At 43.0% G+C, this 23,924-nt stretch overlaps 2 protein-coding genes across 6 annotated transcripts in view; both read left to right on the top strand.

Annotated features, from left to right (window-relative positions):
• Positions 1 to 16,134, top strand: part of LOC112574144 (acid-sensing ion channel 2-like) — an 82,654-nt gene extending 66,520 nt beyond the window's left edge. Inside the window, exons 3-15 of the mRNA XM_025255015.1 lie at positions 9,368 to 9,436; positions 9,692 to 9,849; positions 10,239 to 10,369; positions 10,607 to 10,687; positions 10,965 to 11,056; positions 11,267 to 11,430; positions 12,319 to 12,408; positions 12,759 to 12,870; positions 13,302 to 13,389; positions 14,109 to 14,166; positions 14,352 to 14,449; positions 15,046 to 15,121; positions 15,724 to 16,134. Coding sequence (XP_025110800.1) covers positions 9,368 to 9,436; positions 9,692 to 9,849; positions 10,239 to 10,369; positions 10,607 to 10,687; positions 10,965 to 11,056; positions 11,267 to 11,430; positions 12,319 to 12,408; positions 12,759 to 12,870; positions 13,302 to 13,389; positions 14,109 to 14,166; positions 14,352 to 14,449; positions 15,046 to 15,121; positions 15,724 to 15,900 — 1,394 coding nt within the window. The 3' untranslated portion in view covers positions 15,901 to 16,134. The remainder of the gene's footprint in view (positions 1 to 9,367; positions 9,437 to 9,691; positions 9,850 to 10,238; positions 10,370 to 10,606; positions 10,688 to 10,964; positions 11,057 to 11,266; positions 11,431 to 12,318; positions 12,409 to 12,758; positions 12,871 to 13,301; positions 13,390 to 14,108; positions 14,167 to 14,351; positions 14,450 to 15,045; positions 15,122 to 15,723) is intronic.
• Positions 419 to 23,924, top strand: part of LOC112574146 (acid-sensing ion channel 2-like) — a 52,316-nt gene continuing 28,810 nt past the window's right edge. For 2 of the 5 annotated variants that reach the window (XM_025255020.1, XM_025255018.1), the window contains exons 1-2: positions 420 to 631; positions 21,335 to 21,352. In XM_025255020.1, the coding sequence (XP_025110805.1) occupies positions 584 to 631; positions 21,335 to 21,352 (66 nt within the window). In that variant the 5' untranslated portion in view covers positions 420 to 583. Of the gene's footprint in view, positions 659 to 21,334; positions 21,353 to 22,372; positions 22,563 to 23,924 lie in introns of those variants that run through there. The other 3 variants (XM_025255019.1, XM_025255017.1, XM_025255016.1) reach the window with 2 other exon arrangements.

Here is a 23,924-nt window from a genome sequence, read left to right as displayed (position 1 = left end):
TGTGTACTTATTCCTAAGCTGTCTTTATTTTGACACCGATGAAGCAACCATCCAAGAACAAATAATTTCTGGCATTACTTCACTTGGCTGGAAAAGGTCGGTAAGGCTAGTGGGTCGACATTTCGTTGAAGTATTTTATGTCACAAAATTAATTTAGTAATCAGTCCCGAGCAATGCTGGGTATTCTTGATGCTTCTAATGAACTATTCGCTTATTTTTGTAAGTTTCTCTTAGTCCTCTTAGTACCTGGTTGGTACATAAGTCATCCACTAGAGACCTTCAGTGTTGTCTGTCAGCAGCAAGTTTGAGTGTGTTGTTACAGGACAGTTTCTGGCCTTTTAATTCTCTCTCTCTACTGACATTCGACTGACGTCCGTTTCCGCGACCAAAAGCCTACATTCGAGTTTCCCTCATCGATTGAAGTAATCTAATGAATCTACCTGTGCTAGCCTCGCCCATCCTGCTACATGGTTGGCTGGACACGCGGATTGATTTTTATAAAGTTCTGTGACTCGACACGAGGAGCACTTCGAAGCTTGGTCTTTGGTCAGAAGGTCTCGTGTGACAGTCCCAGCTTCCGGTGATGTACAACAACGATCATCCTTTCGTGGTCACGACACACGGCAACGACTCTGTCACCTACAGGTACCCCGAACGTGTAAGTTGATAGGTGTGAGTCTTTTACTCTTGTGAAGTGCGAGTGTGGTGTGGAGGTAGCTGAAGGTAAGGCAATGGAGGACGCTGGTGCTCACAGATTTTTTCTCGTGAGTCGTGAGGTATGTCCTGTCTGGCACTCCTGTCACGCATGGCAACACAGTGATGTTCTCCCCGAGACTTAATTCGAAGCGACAAGCGGTGCGGTGCGACAGAGGCGGAGAACAGCAGTATCAAGTAGCAAGTGCAGGGTTCCGAGAAGAGTTCGCTCTTTTCATGCCGAGAAAAACCCACGCACGCTGACTGGGGCACATTAACCTTGTAAACATTTTCACCCGACACCACTGTTTCATCATGGACGTGTAGGTGGACTGCTGTCTGTCTGCCAGGACCAACGCTTAGCCTCTTGCGAAGTTCTCAGCTGTTAGTCTCGGCGAGCCAAACAATAAATGTGAGTAAACCGGAAGCTTTGTAAACTCCTGCATCGTTTTAGTATTTAACTGGAAAAAATCGTCCGCCAACAGTCCAGTAATACAAATTCGTGGTTTCACTGGTAGGTAGCTTAAGACGGGTACGTCAACGCCATGACTACATCTTTCGACCATGGTAGTTGATGTTGTATGTGACTAGCTCTTTTATACACTAAATGTAGGTATCTGCCATAATATATGCATGCCTATTTAAATTTGAATATTTGCATGCCAGCCTTTGTAAATGCATACATGATGATGATGATGATGTAGGTTTGTAGCGCGCTAGTATCCGCATCACAAAGATGCGCGCAATGCGCGGTGATCCCAGCAGCCACCAAACTGCAGGTCAAATGAAAACTTCAAAAAAGTTTAAACAAGTGAGTCTTCAGATTTTTCTTGAAAGATCCAATACTATCAGACTCCTTGGTCGAGAGGGGAAGCGAGTTCCACAAAAGCGGGGCTACATTGAATAGGATCTGAAACCTGCAGTCTTCTTATTAGCATTCCCTGACTGAACACTCGGTCGTTCAAGTCTGAAGTGTGCTGCTGAACGAAGGTTCCGCTGGGGTTGGTAACAGCGAAGGAGTTCTTGCAGATAGACAGGCGCAAGGTCGTGAAGACAGCCATAGGTTAAGGTTAACAATTTATGCTCAATTCGCTTCTCCACAGGAAGCCAATGTAGGTCACGAAGTACAGGAGTAATATGGTCCAGTTGTTTTCTTTCCTGCAACTATCCTCGCAGCCGTATTCTGCACTCGCTGTAGCCTCGACAACTCGCTCTTTGAAATCCCCCAGAGGCAGCTGTTGGCATAGTCTAATGTAGAACCGATGAGGACACAGCAACTGCATTTGCAGTCTTCTTATTAAGACTGGGTCGGAGTCGTCCAAGAGTGCGGATATGGAAATAACATGCCTTGACACAGAACTGACATGATCAGACATAGTTAGAAGATTGTCAATAGAGTCCAAGTTCCGTACGGAGCTGGAGAGGGGGATTCTAGCTTGACCCACTTGGATGGAGTCTAGAGAGACTTTACTAAGGCTAAGCTTGGAACCACATAGCATCGCCTCCGTCTTCTCATCATTAAGCTTGAGTTTATTCCTCAGCATCCATGACTTGACCTCTAAGCAACAATCTTTTACAGCACAAACTGCCTCACGCACCGACTCACTGTCAGTACTAAATGAAAAATAGAGTTCAGTGTCATCTGCAAACATCTTACGGTTCACATTATGCTTCTCAATGAGAGGACCAAGCTGAGATGTGTAAATAGAAAATAGAACCGGGCCCAAAACAGAGCCCTGCGGGACACCGCACAGCAATGGAACTGTCACTGAAGAAGCTTGATTGACCATCACCCTTTGTGTGCGATCACTGAGGTAGGAATGGAACCACTGCAAAGCGGAACCACCAATGCCCACCTCCATCTGGAGACGAGTCAGAAGAGTGGAGTGATCAATGACATCGAAGGCCGCACTCAGATCAAGGAGGACCACAAGAGTTACTTTCCCTGCATCCGCACTGCACAGAAGATCGTTCATAAGACAGAAGGGCTGTCTCACAGCTGTGCTTGGGTCTGTACGCCGACTGGAATTTATCCAATAAGCTGTAGCGGTCCAGGTGGAATGTCAACTGCTGAGCAACGACACGCTCCACAAGTTTCGAAACAAAAGGCAAATTCGACACAGGTCTATAGTTTTACACGAGCTCGGGTCCAAGTTGTGGCTTCTTTAAGATAGGCTTGATCACGGCTGTCTTAAATTGTCTGGGTACAGAGGCAGAGAAAAGGCTAGCATTGACTATGCGAACTAGTACAGGAAGTAGAATGTCAAGGTGCTGGAGAAGAACACTAGTGGGGATAGGATCATCCACAGACGTGGTTGGGCGACAACGCCTAACTAATTTCAATAGTTCATCTTCTGTCACTGGTTGAAAGTTAGAGAGGGGCGTGCCACAAAACAAGTCACTGGTTTGCTCCACAGTATCAACCGAGTCACTGAAGCTGTCCATGATGGTCTTTATCTTGTCTTCAAAGTAAGCACTCAATGTACTGGCAGCGGTCTGGTCATCCATCTCGGGAAGAACAGGCTGAGTCACATCTTTACCCAGGAGACCATTCACAACTGCGAACATCTTGCGGGAATCAGAAACTGCAGAGCTTACAATATTCATAACATACCGCGACCTAGCTTTGACAATGATGGCTGAACACTGGCTCCTTGTATGGCGATAAATCTGACGATCCACCTCCAGTCTACTCTTGCGCCATTTGCGCTCCGCCTGACGCCTGACCTTCTTGGCTTGGCGTACCTCTGGAGTAAACCACGCGGTATCAGGACGCTCAGTAATGCACCTTTTTCACAGGCGCAAACTTGTCAAGAAGAGCAGTCAGGGTGCTGTTGTACAGAGCCACAAGCTCATCCACATTGTCAGGAGGGGAGACCAGGAGAGCAGAACGCTGAAGTGCAGTACGAAAAGAATCAGAGTCCATGCCCCGCACATTTCTAGTGTACACAGTCTTTCTCGGTAAGCCAGGCCTTGACATGCTGGTAGTAAACAACACAAGAAAATGATCCGAAAGTTGCAAGTCTTCCACAACAATAGACCTAACAGTGTGATACATGCATGCACCTATTTGCATAGGCCACATAGACAAACATATAGACACATTCATACACAAATATGCAATCACAAAGGCGTATAAAAACTTTAAAAATCGTCTGAAATCCGAGTGTATGAGAGGAGCTCCTATGTTCAAAACCTTTTTCGCCAGCAAAAGCCCACATCTCAGACTTTTTTGACTGAAGTTCTCTGCTAAATAAAAAACATTTCTCTACTAACCCAGTTGGCAGAAAGCTGACATGCTTGACTGCATCAGCGAATCGAGCTGAACTCCCCTCATGAAATCTCGAGACTTACTTCCAGTCCTGGTCTTCCAGCGGGTGGCCTGGTCTGACGGTCCCAGCTCTCGTCCATGTATGCAAACCACCCTTCGCACATGTCGGGGAGATACAGTCAAATCTCCCTACTATGCCACCTACCGGGACCGAGCAAAAGTGGCATAGTAGCGAGAGTGGCATAATACGGAGGGTTCGTAAAAACGGCTTTATTTGCTCAAGTTATCCGTCAGTCCAAAGCTCTCAAGAATAGTCTGCTGGCACTAGCTGTCTCCTCTCATTCTCCCCTCACCTCTTCATCCTCCACCCCTCCCAACCACATCCGAGCACCTGCACCCTGTCGCTAGTCGACCCCCTCCCGCTCTCTGTCTGTCACGTGACTGTCACCCGGCCAGTGACAGCCCTCCATCGCCAGCCTCCACCCTCCCTGTGTGCGTGCTAGGTTCCATCCCACCTAACTGCGATGTCCCACACTACCATAGAGTATAATAATCGAGCACTGCGCGGAATTTCACAACTTGTGCCTTTTAACAATCACCAAAAAAGTGGTATAGTAGCGAGAGTAGGGGTGGCATAGTAAATTTTTTTTACATTGAATTTATAGTCGGGACCGAGCAAAAGTGGCATAATACCGAGAGTGGCATAGTAGGGAGATTTGACTGTATTACTATGTCGCCGACTGGTACCCCGCACGAGTAAGTTACCTAAACTCTTCTCTGCCTCTTTCTTGTTTGTAAATGCAGCTTTCTGTAGTGGATGTAGAAATAATCTCATGAAATAACTAATGGAGGACACATGTACTTACAGCGACTCCTGTTCGTGACTTGCCTTCACCCCGAACCAAGCAACACCCGGGGTAGGGGAGCTGAGATAGGCGCAGTAATTCGAAGCCACAGAGGGCAAGGACAGGGCCGGTGCTAGTCTGTCGTAGCCTCCCTCCCCGACAAAATGTGAACCAGTTATAACATATTTCATTAATTTATATGTCCTGGTGATGAAAGTAATGAAACTGAGGCTTAAAACCTCTATTTTCTCGCCTTTAGCTTCTTTTAGATTCCATGTGAAAACAGTGTGGTTAAAGTGGTTTTTCCCACCCTTTGATCCCACTTCCTGTAGAGACGAGACAGATTTTCTGCTAAATAATTTTGAAGTAAGAATAAAATATTACATCCCTGGAACTTGAATAAACTAACCCCTGACCTTGCAGCTGTGCTGTAGTTCTGGGTGCTGCTTCTTCATCTGACTGGAAGACTAGCATAGAGATGCTGAACTCATTCGCTGGAACAAATACTATACACAATGCAGCAACAGGCCTGGACTTCCTTAAATTATTAGTAGGGTGCAAGAAATGACCCTACGAGCGAACCTAGAAGTAAGTAACCCTAGGAGCAACTCATTCTAAGAGGAGTTTTGAACCATGAAGGCTTCGTTAAATGAGTGAACATCGAGGGATTCGATATTGTTGACAGTCCCCAGTGACTACAACACAGCTTCAAGTGTGAGCGTTGGTCAACAGGGACATTGTGAGCACGTGACCAAGTAATTCTCTTCAGGTGCAACTGACTGTTGACTGGTAAATGAGACGTAATACGCCTAACCCTTCTCGAGGGCATCCTCACATTAAACATCACCGACTGGTATGGCCACCTCTTCGTCAAAGACAAGGCAAGGCTGGCCAGAGTCATCCACCAGGCAAATATAATTATTGGTACATCACAGCTGCCACTGTCTGACTTGTACCTTCATGCAGTCAGAAAGATGCCACATAACATCACCTCAGACCAAACACACCCTCTCAACCCCAAATTTCACCTTTAGCCCTCGTTCAGGCGCTACAAAGTGCCACGTGTGATAAAAACTACCTACCAGAGGTCCTTCATGCCAGCAGCCATCACCATCCTAAATAAGAGGCACAGGGACTCGTAGGTCACACTATTACCTGGCATCCTCCGTAGGAGGTTCACGTGTATGTGTGAGAAGGTGTTGAATGTCTGCCAGTTATCTTGTCTATATATATATATACTTAAATTATTTTAGTATGTATGAAGTGATTGTGAGCAAAACAAAAATGTGTCTTGGACTTTCTCGTACAGACAATAAAGTTTGATTTGATTAGTTAGACGTGTCATGTGATTATAAGGAGTAACCTTTGGTGGGATTGACTTGAGATTTTGTTTCCTTTACTTTTATCGTGTATTTTTATGCAGCAAGTGCTGTAATATTTCTTTTTATAACTAAAACATAGACAGGGACTAAAAGAGGCAGATATACTTGACTTTGTACAGAAGAGAAAAGAACACGCCAATGTCCGGGCGACTGCGTGAGTGTTGGACACATGTGAGGGCCTGTCACACACACATACACACAGTCTTCACTTTTTATCTCTGTTGTAAATTATTACCTCTATTATCTCCATGTATGTTGGTTTTTATCTAGGATATCGAGGTCTAAGCTTTTGTCCAAATAACATATCTGTGCGTCTATTTATCAGCTTGAATATCTTAACTTTCCCTCTCTCCCTCTCTGTGAGTGCGCTTGTGTGTGTGTATCTTACCTGTTCATCTAATTCTCAGCAGCCCACCATCAACACATTCGACCGAAATTCGTCGAGGGTGGGTCCCATGGCCGCGAAGCGGGACACCCAGGAACAGCTCGCACAGAACGAAAGAAAAATGGAAAAAAAAGAAAAGAAAGAGATAACATTCCTGGACTACGCCATGGAGACTTCTACCATTCAAGGACTTGCCAAAATGTGGGCTGTGCCGCTGGTGTTTCTAAAGGTAAGATTACCGGCACTACTTTTAAAAACTTGGGTGTCCTTTCAAGAAGAATGCTCCGCACACTTTATATCATGTAAAAAATTAAAATGTGAAACGGAGAATGAAGCTTTCTCTCTTCACTGAACTGAATAAAATACAACTATTGAAAGTAAATGGTTGAAAAATGTCATGAGGAGCTAAACAATATTAATTTTTTAATAGATGAATTTCAAAAACTACGATTTGCAGATACTCAACGTCAAATTATATCGTAAACAAAGATTATATGTTAAACTTGTTATATTATATGTTAAACTGTTAAACTAACACACACACACACACACACACACAAACACACACACACACACACACACACACACAAACATACAAACACACACACACACACACACACACACACACACACACACAAACATACAAACACACACACACACACACAAACACTAAGATTATATGTTAAACTTATTATATTATATGTTAAACTGTTAAACTAACACACACACACACTAACACACAAACACACAAACATACAAACACACACACACACGCATGCGCACTAATACCTCAATGACAATACCTGAGTCACTCTTGTGGATACCTCGTCAAAAATGCGGCCCAGTAAATATCACCAACATGCGTAGACAGAAAATACAAAGAAAACTAATAAAGTTTAGTAAATCATTAATGCTTCAATATTAATCTATTTTATAGTTTATCGCGAAAAATAAATATATATGTTATAAAAATAAAATTTTGGAAAAACTTTCAACGCTCCAAAGAACTGTGGACCTAGCACTCTAATTTTTTTACAGGAATTAATTTTACAAACAATGACAAAATTTCGTAAATATAATCAGTAGTGCAAAAGTTATTGGGAAATAATGGTAATTAAATTATTCTATGAGAAACTGCATGTCATTATCGTACTTTGGGACAATGGGACAAGTTATTTATAAACTTTCAGGACTTGGGATTTGTCTATTCACATCTACCCCTGATATTGTTTTGGTGACAGGTCTCGTGTACCTCGACTAATTCTTTTGGCTTTCTATGGGAGTCGGCTTGTCAGTCAGTGCGATCTTGCGCAACCGAGGCAACCGCTATTGAGACATTACCCCAAAGAAAACAGGGTGGAGGGGAACGGGTGGCAAACGGGTACAGGTAGTCCTCGGGTTATGACGGTCTCGAGTTACGTCGTTTCGTGGTTACGACGCTTTATACAACGCTCATTCCGACTTACGAGGTTTAGCGTCGTAAGTTGAACTGTACGTGCGCCTCATTCCCACGTGCGGCGGAAGTCATAAGGCAATCTGAGAAGAGGAAACAGCAACAGAAATTGGCAGGTCATTAGGACTTAGTCGCTCGACTGTCGCTACGATTATCAAGGATAAAGATCGCATCCTTGAACACGTGACAGGATCTGCTCCTATGAAAGCGACAGTGATAACAAAGCGTACTGTACTGCACAATATTTTACTGTACTTATGTTTATTGATAATAATGTAGGGTACTGGGTCAGGATAGGTGTTTGGATTGGCTAAGTGTTTGCCGTACTGTACTGTTATTATGGTACAGTACTGTATGAACGTATGATCCGACTTACGTCGAAATTCGGTTTACGACGCCGCGTAAGAACGGATCAGCGTCGTAAGTCGAGGACTACCTTTATTCACACTCGTCATGTTCGGCTTCACTGCACACCCGTGACGATGGCTGATACAAGTACAAAACTGTCATCGAGTTGCACCTTCAGCCGAGAGTTTCTCTCACAAGGCAGTGTGTGATCAAACATCTCACATCTACAAGGGGCCTCCACTCCTGTCTGCAGCAGGAATGTATCCTGTCAATCTTTTATACTTTCTGGGGTTACATAAACTTTGACACGCACATCTGTAATCTGATGACAACGGTATTCTTACATTCCTGCATTTTTTGTTTGTTTTTTTTAATTTATATTTGACACGGGTTGGTGTATTTAAGAGAACAATTAGTAATAATTACCTCGCACTATCCCCCAGTGTCAGGGAGGGATGGGAAAGGTGTAGAAGTAGTCAAAATTTGCGTTCTGCTCATGAAGAAACAACATGCTTGATTACTTCAATGTTGTTTAAGTAGGTGAGCAGTGCATAGACACTAACGTCGATTGACAGAAGAACAAATATAATCGGATAGAGGGAAGTAGGTTCTACTAAGTTCATTGAAGAGATGACAATGATGAGCAATCATATGTCTGTGGAGGCTAAACGATAATTGGTCGGGGTTTTATATAAATATAGAGGTGAAAAGGTAAAGGCCATACCTTAAAACTTTCCAGGTCGTTGGGAGGTGAGGTGTTAGAGACCTCACTTTTCTCAGGACCAGCTTTATATGAGGGGGTTCCCATATCCTCTCCCGAGCTGCCTTACATTCCCCAACCCTGTAAGGAGTCAGGTACCTGGACCCGCCAACTGGGTCGACTGGGCGAAGTTTGCTGCGCTAGTCAGGCATTGAACCACTCCGCTCTCAGTTCGGACGCCTGCGGCTATTCACTTTCTCATAAATATATATGTGTGTGTGTGTTTTCAGGTGATGTGGCTTCTGCTTCTCCTTGTCGCTTCTGGTATGATGATCTATCAGCTGGTACAGCTGTTTCAGGTGAGCGTTCACTGACTCATTAGCTGGTACAGCTGCCAGAGGGTGTACTTCATTATTCAGATTTTGTCAGCACGCAGTACATTCAGCACTACCTACATAGTTTTCTATTCACTAGAATTGTATTTCGTATGTGTGGTGTGTTTCACGGATGAAAAGCGGGGCGAGTGAGTGAAACCTCACCGCCTCTCACTGGAAGACTTTATCGTGTCAAGCCACTGATATACCTGATGTCTGTGCTCTCTCCTGTGACCCCAGCAATACTTCAGGTACCCCATCCAGACCGACGTCAGCCTGGCCTTCAGTCCTCTCCCCTGCCTGCCGTCACCATCTGCAACGCCAACATGGTCCGACTGTCACAGGCTTACAAACTGTCCTGCTTGCTACAGGATGCTCTGGGAGTCCCCAACAATACGGTAATTTTACTGTTTTGCTATATTCTTTGTTTGTGAGGTCGCTAGTCCTGATTGTTTGCATACTTGGTCTCTTATAAACAAACTAACCTGCTGCTCACCCAGCAAAACACAGAGTGAATAAACTCTAAAGACAGCATGTATTTTTTTGTTGTTGTTGTTGTTGTTGTTGTTGTTGTTGTTGTTGTTGTTGTTGTTGTTGCACAGCTGCGATCAAACGACCATCTGACCAATCAGTTATTACGCGCTGTGACTTTGATCAGTTAAAGGTGTTGGATGATGATGATGATGTAGTTTTATAGCGCATGTTGGACATGTTGCCATAGTTTTACTCCACCGCCCAGTCCCACAACTCACTCACTCATCCTCTTCATGTACAACTTCTGTGAAAGGATTGTTCTCACGGCAACATCGACCTGAACGATGTTCCCAACTTTGGTTGTGTTGGTGACTGTAAAGGTAAGCTGGACAACACGACCATAAATAAGCACTACTACGAAATGGAATTGGCCAATACATCCAGGTAAGATACACGGCAGTTTAAAATGGCAAAAGGTGCATCTACATTTTCATGTTTCTCGTAGATGTTTTCAGTGTGTGAAATTAAGGAAATTAAGGTGAAATTAAGGTGAAATTAGGGGGTGAAATTAAGAGGTGGATGGCAATCCGCTCCCCTAGATTCAAACACATGTCTGTGAACCAGTTCTACAAAAATAATATTTACTAACTCAGTAAATTTGCTCTTTTCATTGACCTTCAGGCAGCTGCTGAAAGAAGTTGGACATCAATCTGAAGACATGATTTTGAGCTGTTTTATCACCGGAATATACTGTGACTATCGGTAAGAGTTCCGGCAACTTATTCATGTCACAACTCTCGAATGAAGCATTTCTGTAATAACTAGTTCCTCTTAGTCGCTTTAATACAAATGTTGAAACTGTTATTATATATTGCGTTCATTGCGGTCACTGCCGAGTACCCACACAGTTGATAACCTTTCCAACAGTGTTTTAAAAGATAAGATATTTCAGAACAAATGTTAGAAATATCAGTGGAAAGTTATGCATTTCACATCATGGTGTTTTTGTCTGCAGAAGCTGCTTTAAATATGTTTTCAGAGATTTTACCCACTCTTTGTCGTATTACTACGGCAACTGTTACACACTGTCGCGTCCCAAGCTCAAGTCAACTACAACTGGCCCACTAGAAGGTCAGTGAGCACAACAGCGGGCATCTTGTCGGGCATCCAAGAACATGCTTTTCTAGAACACACCTAATCCCTTTGTAATTGAAATAGTAATTTCTGTTACATTAATTTTTGTAAGATAAGATACATCTTATTTCTGTCCACGTATCATACAATTTGTCACAAAAGATGTCGGGCTGACACAACTAACCCATGCTCTGTCGGGGTCGTCAGGTCTGTTCCTGCAGCTGAACATCGAGTCGGACGAGTACCTGAGCACCGAGGAGTCTGGCTACGGTCTGCGCGTCGTCCTGCACGAGAACGGCACGCGCCCCAACCCCGCCAACAAGGGCTTCACAGTTCGTGCTGGCTCTGAGGTCTTCGTGGCAATCAGAATGGTGAGACATGCTGACCATTCCTTTACTGTCTTTGGTGTCCTGATTGTTGTCACGTGACTAACACTAAAGCTTGTCTTTACACGCTGAGACTGGGTGCACGTGCTTGCGGAGTCATTTGGTCAAGGTATCTCAGAGTGCATCATGAACACATGTCTGACTTAGAAACTTTGCTAAAGAGGAATCTTCCTGTTAAAAAAAAAAACTCAGAACTGTCAGATTCTCTACAGTAGAAGTCAGCCTTGATGTCGCCAGCAGCTTCGCTGCTTCGTTCTTGTTTCAACTACTATGATAGAAGTGTTCTACTTAAATAGGATCTTTTGATTTGGGGAAAGTAAGAAAATAGCAGAGTAGTTAGAGCACTGGTGTTAGAACCGAGAGGCGCTAGTTCGATTCCCGTATGGCGCAGTAAACGTGCCCCAGTTGACGCAGCTGTCGGGAAATATGTACCTGGCTTATTAGAGGATTATGCAAGAAAAAGCAGCTTAGGAAAAAAGATAAGCATACTCCTCACAAGAATATGGCCCCCAAAAAAGTGTGATCTCACTCCCGAAAGACCTGAAAACGCTAGTCAACGACTTTTATTTTTAGAGGATGGGCAAGTTCTTTACAAATCATTTTCAATTTTTGTCTTTATAGTAAAAATACGAATCTTTCGAACAAATTGTATTGTATGTGATAGTGTGTAGCAATTACGTTTTCTAGAATGAAATTCAAAGGGATTTGTTGAATAATAAAGTCAAAGAAAATATTGTATTCTAGTGATATGCATGATGACTGTTCGAATTGTTGGTTTTTTTTTTCTCCTTTGACACCTTTTAAATTTTACAAATAATGATACCCAACCACACGATCTTAAGAAAGTTCTTATGACATTCTGTCTTGTGTTAGGTAAATGTCAACAGCCAGGGTCCACCTTACGGCTCTTGTGACAACGGTGAAGAATACAAACAAAAAACTGGCAACAATTACACGATTGAGGTATGCCGCCTTTTCTTCTGTCTTATACAAAACCAGTTAACTGCAAAAAAGGTCGAGGACTGAACCAAAAACACGCGTTTCCTGTTGTTCTTGTTTTTTGGTTCCTCTTTGTGTTTTCTGTATTTTATTTTGTTCTTCCTTTAGTACGGGTGTTTATTCTTTTATATTTCATGTTATTTGTTTGTTTTCCTGTCCCTCGTATTCTGTCCATGTTTCGTTCTTGTTCTTAAGTTCTCGTTAGGAGTGTGAGTATGCGCTTTACAAATTTTGCTTTTTTCATTATTGTTGTTGTTATTGTTATTGTTAATATTATTATTGTTGTTTGTTGTTGTTGTTTTTTCTCATTATAGGGATGCCGTGATCTGTGCATCAAAACGGCCGTTTTGCAAAACTGCTCGTGTGTTCCACTCCAAGATGACTTTGCTCTTCTCTTAAACGACTCCTTCTGCCGCTCAGACGAAGGTGAAATCTTAATCATTATGACGCGTTTATGATATTATTTTCACACACTTATATTCACTTCACATGTTTGCTGAGGTCGGACTTCTTGAGTCCTTCTGTCCGACTGGCCACAGCATCTCAGTGTGCAGCAGGATCAGATGAGTCGTCTGCTCCAGAGAAAGCGCGTGGCAACAAAAGATCACAAAGCGAGACAGGCTTTAAAACATAGAAGTGTCAATGAATGAATAGTTGCATAAACAAAGAAACAAATAAATGAAAAAAAAATAAACAAATGAGCGAACGAATAAATGAACGAATACAAAAGACAAACAGTAATAAAAAGAATCAAAATAAGATGAAACTAAGCGTTGTTTGACTACACTTCTTGTGTGTTATCTAAAATGGAGATTACAACTGTTTGCTTTTTGCCGTTCTTCTGCTGTCATTTGCAGAGATTGACTGTCTGGACTCGTTTTCTGATAATTATTACGACGGTCTTAACAACGGCAATGACCCTTGCGCCTGCTCCAAGCCATGCAGGTTGGTAGAAGTTTTAGTGTAACCACTGTGTGTGTGTGTGTGTGTGTGTGTGTGTGTTTTAGAATGTTTGGGGTGTAAAATGTTTGTGTGTTGGGATGTCTGTGCGGGTTGTTGCTTGTCTCTGCATTCATTCTCGTCTTCTTTTGTGGTTCTATGGGGTTTTTAGGGAGGAGATGCTATTTTAGTTTACTGTTTGTTAGATCAATCACTAATTCCACCATCTAAACAATTTCTGTGACAAAGCTATGGAGAGGGCTGCTACCGATAAACTACTAGCTGGGGAGGTCATAAATATGAAGGTTTTAGCTATGGCGAGAAGATTTACCAGCACGGGTACCTCAACAGGCTTGGTAAATATAAATATAATCCGAGGTAAAAAGTCTTAAAAATCAGAAGTCGTCTAACATACTGTTTACCCTCACCTATGTCTTTCCTATTTTACAATCTTTTTTCTATAGTCAGACCATACATTTAAAGGCGTATACTTCTTTCCAAGCTTAAATATTTCTTTTTTTTTAATCGTTATTCTAAGAAGCTAATACCTCAAGACCACGATGATAACTCACTAAGCACGTCTCCCAACACCACCATTCTTATCTTATCTGATTCCTGATCCTGTACAAACTTAATTCGCACTTCTTTCGAGTCTATTTCTCAGTTTCCTTCAACTGAAAAAAAAATGTGCATAAATGTACCTGTCAGTCCTCCTCTCTTTCCAGTGAATCTACTTACCAAGCCACCGTTACAAGTCATCCCTGGCCTTTGTTTAAAGAAGTGGTGAGTGTCACGTGATGGTCATAGTGGTAGTAACAGCATTGGTTGCCATGGTGATGGCAAGATGCTCGTTAGCTTTTTTTGTGTAATTATAGCATAAAAGAAAGTAGCAGCCAAACACACATACCAAATAAAGCTTTGTATTTTTACCAGACTTTGCTTTCACTCTGCAATGAATATTTCCACAGAGAAAGCTCGAAAATCAAATTTGTCAGGTCAACCCACACAGCCCCAAGTGTGACTACCAGGACCAAAGCTTTACCGTGGATACCTACGAACTCCGCAGGTGATGGATACTGGGATCTCGGGGGTTTTCGGTTACATCATATAAATATTAGGTCATAGCGATATTAGATTACAATTATAGAAACTGCTAAGAAGGATTGATGGGCAACTGTCGGGGTTAAGAGTAGAGGGAGACAGTATGATACATACAGCATCCAAATGATGACATGTTTAGTTCAGACGGGATGCTGGATCCTTCTCTTATATCAGTCTGTTGTCGCTGTTGGCAATGTTTACTGGGGTCTTTCGTTTTCTGCCTGATTGGTGCTAGAAATAATGGCCACAAACATGAGTCACAAATGTGTTATAAATGTGTTGTCTCTTTGGTCATCTGAGATGTTACCTGTTGTAGCCTGGGTGTCTCTGATGTTCTTGTTGTTCCTAATCACCTCCAGTGGAGCATAGGGCCTCTGGTTTTGCAGTTTCTGCAGCAGGGGGTATTTTACATGGTGGTGTGCTACCCCCGCGCCTAACCCTCCTCCTTCATCAGGGCTTGGGACCGGCAGGTTACCCAGGGGGTTTCCACACGGAGTTAATGTGTGTCTCTGATATTTATAGGGTGTTTACTCCTCACAAATGTAACTTCTTTGTACCCAGATCCTCCTTCATGAGGCTACATGTGTACTATGATAGTTTGAACTACGACATTATCACAGAGAAGCCTGCGTATGAGGTGTGTATGGTCTGTTCTTTGTCTACCCGCTTGTTATTAGTAATTAGAGTAAACAGGTTTTTCATTTCACAGTTTACTGATGAGTGTAATCATTGATGTGCCGTGCTTAAGTAAGTACCACTTGATCTTAACGAGCGAACACATACATACGCATACGTACTCACACACGCACGTACACACACACACACACACACACGTATACACACACACACACACGTATACACACACACGTATACACACACACACACACGTACACACACACACACACACAACCTTGTGCTAAGACTATTACGCACCCCGACACACTTTTATATTAACAGTTTTATTTAATTTAATAAGTATGTGTTGTGTGAGAGACCGCTTACTTTTATTCAGTTTAACAAATAACTGTTCCATAAAAAATTACTTAATTTTTACTGATTTATTCAGTCTCTGCTGTCACTCACGTCGCATATTAGCATTTCTAATTTCCCTTCTTTCTTGTTACAACTACTCTCCACATCATCACACCTCTATCATCAGCCAGAACTTTATTTAGTATTGCTAGCCTCACTCTGGGGTCTGTCTATCATGTGTTCCCGGCAAGCACTTGTTATCTGCAGGTGGAGCGGTTCCTGTCTGACATTGGCGGCACCCTGGGCTTGTGGATCGGAGCGTCGGTGCTGGGACTCGGCGAGCTTCTGGAGATCGTCATCCTGCTGCTCGTGCGGTGCCACAGGGCAAAGAAACGTGACTACCACGTGACATCGCCTGCCTCACCTGTGACAACAGAAAACTAGACACCAAATTATTACTACTATCGTTTGTTAATGAAAACCTCTTATGTTTCTAGATTTCGACTGTCATATAACTTTTTTACTTTGTTTAAAGCCAACTCGTGCTGACGTCACCTATCACCAGGGTTGTCCATGGGACATATTTTTCTATCCCATCCCATCCGATGGCAATTTATGCCTGTCCCATCCCGTCCAATCCCATGGGACGTTTCCCATGGGATTCCCATGGTAATAACATTCCTATGGACAACACTGCGCATTGCACACATGTTAACAAAGTCATGGCATAATGAAACTGGAATAAAAAAGTATTTTTCCTGTGCTTAAAAAGTCTGACAATGCAAATTTCAGCGTAAATTTATTTTACAATATCAAGTATCGACTACCATGGGAACTACAAATGTGTGCTGTCCCATCCCATCCCATCCCATGGGACGTTTGCCGTGGGATTCCCATTCCTATGGACAACACTGCCTATCACGTGCTACGGACTTTCGTATTCTGATGTGACATCCTTGTTAGACTACATAATATTGTACTGTTCTTCACTTTGTGTGTGTGTGTGTGTCACAGAAGGAGAAAAGGTGTCTGTGTTTTTATATCGGGAATGTATTCTGTTCATTTGGTTCAAGAATTTTTTTTAAATTAACAAAATAAAGGACTAGTTTAGTGTCTAGCTTGCATTACTAACAAAAAGGCGAATAAAGTTTTCTAATAGCATCCTCGTTTTTGTCTTAGTCCATACTACGTTTACTTATATTGTGTTTTCTCATCTCACTCCTAATGATATCACAAGGTTCTGAAACAAGACCGCGGGCCGTTGTTGATGGCAAACTTTGTTGTCAGTCCTTTCAGACATTTCCGGCGTTTTTCTTTTCCAGTTTGTAAAATATCAAACTTCTAATCAATATCTCTCACCTCATCTCTCTCTCCCACACACACAACCCACCCCTGGGAGTTCTTAAGGCGGGTGTGAGAGGCAGTCCAGTCGATACCCGTGTCGTACAATGCTCCAACATCAAGCAACTAATGCTTAGACGTGCATCCAGTTACACAAAGAGACAATAAGGAGGTATAAACTCAGCTCTAGCGCCGCGGTTACGAGTACAACCACGGGTAGCGCCATGGAAACGTGCGCTCTACGTCATCGGCTGCAGGTAATTTCGTCGGTGTTATAGGATGTCCCATTCCTCTATACTTCGGATGATAACAGGTGTCATTTATGACTCTTTGTCGAGAGAAGAGCTTTTTCTCAGCTCTTTGCAGCGCCTTATTTAAGGACTGACGCCGATGTGCGAAAACAACGTGTCTCGACCAAGTGTATTAAAGTGTATTCAAGTGTATTCAAGTGTATTCAAGTGTATTCAAGTGTATTAAAGTGTCCACAAACAGGATAAAACCTCAATGACTAGAACTGCACACAGATATTCCTTGTCCTCGCTGTACAGCAGTCAACGGAGGTTGGACGAGTAGGGGAGGTACTTTAGGCATCAGTAACAGTAATGATGGGAAGAGATTCCATTCAGTAAAAGAATGTCTCCTTTTTCGTTCTCTAACTTGCTTTTTGCAACCGTTATGTCGAAACAGATTCGCTTGGTCTCTTTGACTTTTCTCACTCAACATGCGTGTGTGTGTGTCAGTGTGTGTGTTCGAAAATCACCTCGACATGCGAACACGTGAACAGCAAGTCGGTCAACCGAACACAACGACCCATTTGTTCATTTGCGTGTCACAAAAACACTTGTGGTCAACGGCAGTCAACAAACCTGGTAAACATCGCATGGAGCTCCCCGGAGACAACCGTTCCCTCCCTTGTTGTTGAGCAAAAGTCCTTTAATATTCCTACTGGTCGCGCAAGGTGTAAGGATGAAGTAAAATGTTACATAAAAGATGTGTAAAATTCTGCCGTCTGCCATACACTGACACGTATTCATGGCCAAACATTCTTTCTGCCTTCTTCAAAACTTCAAAGCCTCTTTATAACCTCTATGATGTGAAATCGCCATAATATTTCTTACCTCGTGTTTCTTCTAGTCTTTTAAGACCGGTTTGCTATCTCCACCTAATAAATAAAAATAAATAAAATGTATTAAAAATGTATTCTTGTTGCTTCAGGTAACCATCTCTGGATCGTGACATCATGATGAAGACATATCATGGATCGGAGGCCGCTGATTTCATCTGTGAACACATTTTTGTCAGTGAATTTATTCACTACTATCACAACTGCCCCACTTCCCCTTTTCATTTGTATGAGTTGGTTTTCATTTGGTTGAGTGGTTTGCCGTTGCTGTAATGCTGTCAACAAGGGAGACCAACCGCCTCCACCGATGGACGATGTGGCGCATGTCGGTCAACGAAGGCATCATATCCTGCTTGCATCAAGGTGAAGGCCCTAGATTTCTGACCCCTGAGTACATGAAATGTCTGCAGTTTCCGGGGTCGCCAGACTCCTCCTCGCTTGCCTCCTCCGATCTGGTGGACCACTTCCCCAGGGGAGTGAACTTGCGCGAAAGGTACGGGTCGAGTCACGGCCTGTCGGACGACGCTTACTTCATTTTCGGTCTGCCGAGGGTCAACGCGTACAACTACATCCCGGAAGTGGCCCTGACGGGAAGTCGCAGCGTGCAAGGCGATGCCACGAAGCAGGAGATGGCGCTGATGTCGCAGGACGACTTGTACCCAGACTATACGCCCTCTGACCTCGGAGCCACGCCGGACTCTCGCTCCATCGCGTCGCGAAACGACGAAGAAATTCAAAGAATAAATGGATTTCGGGGTCAGAAAATCTCTCCCCCGATTCCCATCCGACGTGCTGCACCAGGATTGTATGATCGCAACAACAGCCACAATGCAAGGGAAGTAACTGCCGCTGCACTTAACTACCACGCCTCTGCCTCTCAAAGTTACCTCCCTTCTAACCAAACCTCGACAAGACAAGGTCTGCCTCCTCACTCCAGCTACGAGAAAGTCGGCTTCACGCCGGTGACTAGAGGTATGCGTGATCAAGATTGTCCACCCTTGGCACCTCCTTCATCGGCGGAATGGACTTACCCCCCTTTCACTGAGTCACGTCAGCGGGCCCATGCGCATGCGCTGGGAATAAAGCTCGGCAGCGAAAAGATCCCACAGCCAGCACACTACGAGTGGGACGAAAGGTTTGCCAACGGACAACACTTTGGTCGATCGCAGCAGACGTACGGCCGATGAGAAACAGTCGTAGTACTGACTGGAGGATCGAATTCTGATATCACAGAAAGTTGTGGAACAAACAGACAGCACCTTGTGATTACCTGGATTCTCGTTATAACCAATTCTCCATTAAAAACCCACACAGAGGTGGACCCTCTAAAATCTCGGGTTCTTGTGGCGCATTGGTCAACTGGTCAGCAAGCAACTAATGTTGTATCCCGTTACACAGGTTGTACACAGATTTCACTCAGATGTAGATATTAACCGGGTGGGATCAGCTCTGACACCCTGAGACAGTGTCCAAGAAAAAATTAACCTTGAGAAAATTAATAACTTACATGTTCCAAAGTTTTTTCAAACTCCAGATGTGAAAGTCTCGGAGCTTTGATTCTTAAAACATTTATTTCGCTTTTCTAGTACTGAACGCTGTTCATAGGGATAGAACTTTCTTCACAGGGTGATAGCAATCGCACATTATTTCATATAATACAATGATATCGAAAATGATGTGAAAAAAAAAAATAAAGTTTTTATCAAGTGGTGGTTCCCTGGCAAGCAGCATGAAACTAAGAGTTCCGAATGAAAAATAATTATTGGTGCGGAGGTTGAGCAGATGACTAGGACTACAATGCCTGTGGTCCTGTCTGTGTAATTAATATCATAGATACAATATCCGGAAATGCTGCAACACAAATATTTCTTATCCTTGCAGAATATTTGCTTGGCGTTCGAGTAGGAACTGTCTTACCGAGTATTTAGCAACTGTGATGAATGAAGCATGCACAAAAATAGAACCTAAAGGACAAACAAGTGTCATCCTGATCTTCGGCATTTCTTTTCCCACTTCAGCCACTTGCAAAATAAAAATTACACAGCGACTAGACGCTGAACACAGATGATGCAGTACTCTTGTATGTGTTTATATTTGTAATATATTCTACTGTATTTAATCGAAGTTTTTTTTCTCAGCTTGTTGTCGTTTGTTGTCGTCAGTACTATGACAAGCTGCACTTCGGCAATAACGGACAAGGTTCATCTAAAATGTTGTTGGCTTTAACAAAACTAAACAACATGGAAAACTTAACAGCTGCCTTTGTTTTCTTTATTTTCATCCATTCATTTGTCTTTTGATGTCATGTCCATTTTATGTATGTTAATTTAAGTCTTTATTAAATATTAGCAGTATTTTCTTTTAAATATTTATTTCTTTTTAAAAAATTTGACTTGTGTAATGGCAAGTTACATTGATTTCCTTGATTACATCACACATAAAGCAGGATATGAAATGTTTGTAAATTGGTTTCGTTTACTTATTCCTAAGCTTTTTTAATTTTGACACCGATGAAGCAACCATCCAAGAACAAATAATTTCTGGCATTACTTCACTTGGCTGGAAAAGGTCGGTAAGGCTAGTGGGTCGACATTTCGTTGAAGTATTTTATGTCACAAAATTAATTCAGTAATCAGTCCCGAGCAATGCTGGGTATTAGTATGCTTCTAATGAACTATTCCTTGATATTTCTGTAAGCTTCTCTTAGACCTCTTAGTACCTAGTTGGTATATAAGGCATCCACTAGAGACCTTCAGTTTGTCTGTCAGCAGCAAGTTTGAGTGTGTTGTTCCGAGACAGTTTCTGGCCTTTTAATTCTCTGTTTCTAGTGACCTTCGACATGTTTCTTTTTGCCTACCACGTGTCCTCTAATTATCAGCTGTCCAATGGAAAGATATTGTGGGTGGTGCCTCTGGTTTCATTCTGCACTCGTGCCCTTCCATTTTTTTTTTTTTGGAGGTGGGGTGGGGGGGGAACTGAGGTTGTCATATTTGTGCAGATGCTGTTCAGGTTACTCCAGGTAACAAGATCCAAAGTTAAATTAAGTCGGACATCAAGCGAGACATTTACTTCAGTTCAAATGTCAACCGCAAGCTTCTAACAGCACACCTGGTGTGTGACTATAGCATAAGGTACTGAGGAACTACACACACACTGTAAAGTGTTTGGAATCAGCTTTGACGCATAAGTCTGTTTCTTAAACTAAAGCCCTACATTCGACTTTGCCTCATTGATTGAACTCATCTAATGACTCTACATGTGCCAGCCTCGCCCTCCCTGCGACATGGTTGACTGGACACGAGAAGTACTTTGAACCTTGGTGTTCGGTCAGAAGGTCTCGTGTGACAGTCCCAGCTTCCAATGATGTACAACAACGATCATCCTTTCGTGACACACGGCTCCGACTACGTCAAATACGGGTACCCCAAACGTGTAAGTTGATAGGTGTGAGTCTTTTACTCTTGTGAAGTGTGAGTGTGGTGTGGAGGTAGCTGAAGGTAAGGCAATGGAGGACGCTGTTGCTCAGAGATTTTTTTCTCGTGAGTCGTGAGGTATGTCCTGTCTGGCACTCCTGTCACGCATGGCAACACAGTGATGTTGTCCTAGAGACTTGCAGCAATCGAAGCGGCATTAATTCGAAGCGACAAGCGGCACGGTGCAGCAGAGGCGGAGAACAGCAGTATCAGCGAGTGAGTGCAGAGTTTCGAGAAGAGTTCGGTCTTTTCATGTGGAGAAAAACCCACGCACGTTAACTGGGACACATTAACCGTATAAACATTTTCACCGGACACCACTGTTTCACCACGGACGTGTATAGATGGACTGCTGTCTGCCAAGACCAACGCTTAGCCTCTTGCGAAGTTCTCCACTGTTAGTCTCGGCGAGCCTAAACAATGAATATGAGTAAACCGGAAGCTTTGTATACTCATGCCTCGTTTTAGTAGTTAATCTGAAATGTGAATAAACCGGAAGCTTTGTACACTTCTGCATCGTTTTAGTAGTTAACTGGAAGAAAATCGTCTGCCAACAGTTTAGTAATACAAGTTTGTGGTTTCACGGGTAGGTAGCGTGAGGCGGGTACTTCAACGCGATGACTACTTCTTTCGACCAGTGGAGATGATGTTGTATGTGACTAGCTCTTTTATACACAAAATGTAGGTATCTGCCATAATATATGCATGCCTACTAAAATTTGAATATTTGCATACCAGCCTTCGTAAATGCATACGTGCATGTAGTAAACGCCCACATAGACAAACATATAGACACATTCATACACAAATATACAATCACAAAGGCATATAAAAACTTTAAAACACGTCTGAAATCCGAGTGTATGAGAGGAGCTCCTATGTTCAAAACCTTTTTCGCCAGCAAAAGCCCACATCTCAGACTTTTTTGACTGAAGTTCTCTACTGAAACAAAAACATTTCTCTACTAACCCAGTTAGCAGAAAGCTGATATGCTAGACTGCATCAGTGAATCGAGCTTCACTACTCTCCTGAAATCTCGAGTTACTTCCAGTCCTGGTCTTCAAGCGGGTGGCCTGGTCTGACGGTCCCAGCTCTCGTCCATGTATGCAAACCACCCTTCGCACATGTCGGGGAGATATTACTATGTCGCCGCCTGGTACACAGTACGAGTAAGTTTCCTAAACTCTTCTCTGCCTCCTTCTTGTTGGTAAATGCAGCTTTCTGTGATGGATGTTGACATAATCTCATGCGAGTAGGTAACGGAGGACACAGATGAACAGATAGGAGCAGTAATTCGAAGCCACAGAGGACAATGACAGGGCCGGTGCTAGTCTGTCTCCCGACAAAATGTGAACCAGTTATAACATATTTCATTAATTTATGTCCTGGTGATGAAAGTAATGAAACTGAGGCTTTAAACTTCTATTTTCTCGCCTTTAGCTTCTTTTATATTTCATATGAAAACAGCATAGTTAAAGTGTTGTTTTTTCCACCCTTTGGTCCAACTTCCTGGAGAGATGAGACAGATTTTCTGCTAAATAATTTTGCAGTAAGAACAAAATATTACATCTTTGGAACTTGAATAAACTAACCCCTGACTACATGTGCTGTAGTTCTGGGTGATGCTTCTTCATCTGACTGGAAGACTTGCATAGAGACTCGAGTGGTGAAGTCAGCCTACAAGCAGGGAAAAAAATTATTAGTAAGGTGCAAGAAACGACCCTACGAGCGACCCTAGAAGTAACTAACCCTAGGAACAACTAATTCTAAGAGATGTTTTGAACCATGAAGGCTTCATTAAATGAGTGAACTTCGACGGATTCGATATTGTTGACCCAAACGTCGGCAAACAGAGAACTAAGGTGAGGTCGCCCGTCCACAAGAGGCGGGGCTGGAGTTCAATGCCTGTCTCCTAGAGGCGCCGTCTTTTCTCGGATATTCGTTTGAATATATATATATGTCTTTATATGTTTGTGGATTCAGACAACGTCAGTCCCCAGTGACTACAACACAGCTTCAAGTGTGAGCGTTGGTCAACAGGGACATTGTGAGCACGTGACCAAGTAATTCTCATTATTCTTCAGGTGCAACTGACTGTTGACTGGTAAATGAGACGTAATACGCCTAACCCTTCTTGAGAGCATCCTCACATTTAACATCACCGCCTAGTATGGTCACCTCTTCGTCAAAGACAAGGCAAGGCTGGCCAGAGTCATCCACCGGGCAAATATAATTATTGGTACATCACAGCTGCCACTGTGGGACTTGTAGTCAGAAAGATGCCACATCGCATCACCTTCATCCCAAATTTCACCTGTTGTCCTCGGGTAGGCGCTACAAAGTGTCACGTGTGAGAAACACTGCCTACCAGAGGTTCTTCATGCCAGCAGCTATCACCATCCTAAATAAGAGGCACAGGGACTAGTAGGTCACAATATTACCTGGCATCCATCTTAGGAGGTTCACGTGTATGTGTGAGAAGGTGTAGGTGTGCATGTGTTGAATGTCTGCCCGTTATGTTATCTATATAT

Source organism: Pomacea canaliculata, linkage group LG10 (genome assembly GCF_003073045.1).
Source record: "Pomacea canaliculata isolate SZHN2017 linkage group LG10, ASM307304v1, whole genome shotgun sequence".
Lineage (NCBI taxonomy): Eukaryota > Metazoa > Mollusca > Gastropoda > Architaenioglossa > Ampullariidae > Pomacea > Pomacea canaliculata.
This window is presented reverse-complemented; position numbering and strand designations above follow the sequence as displayed.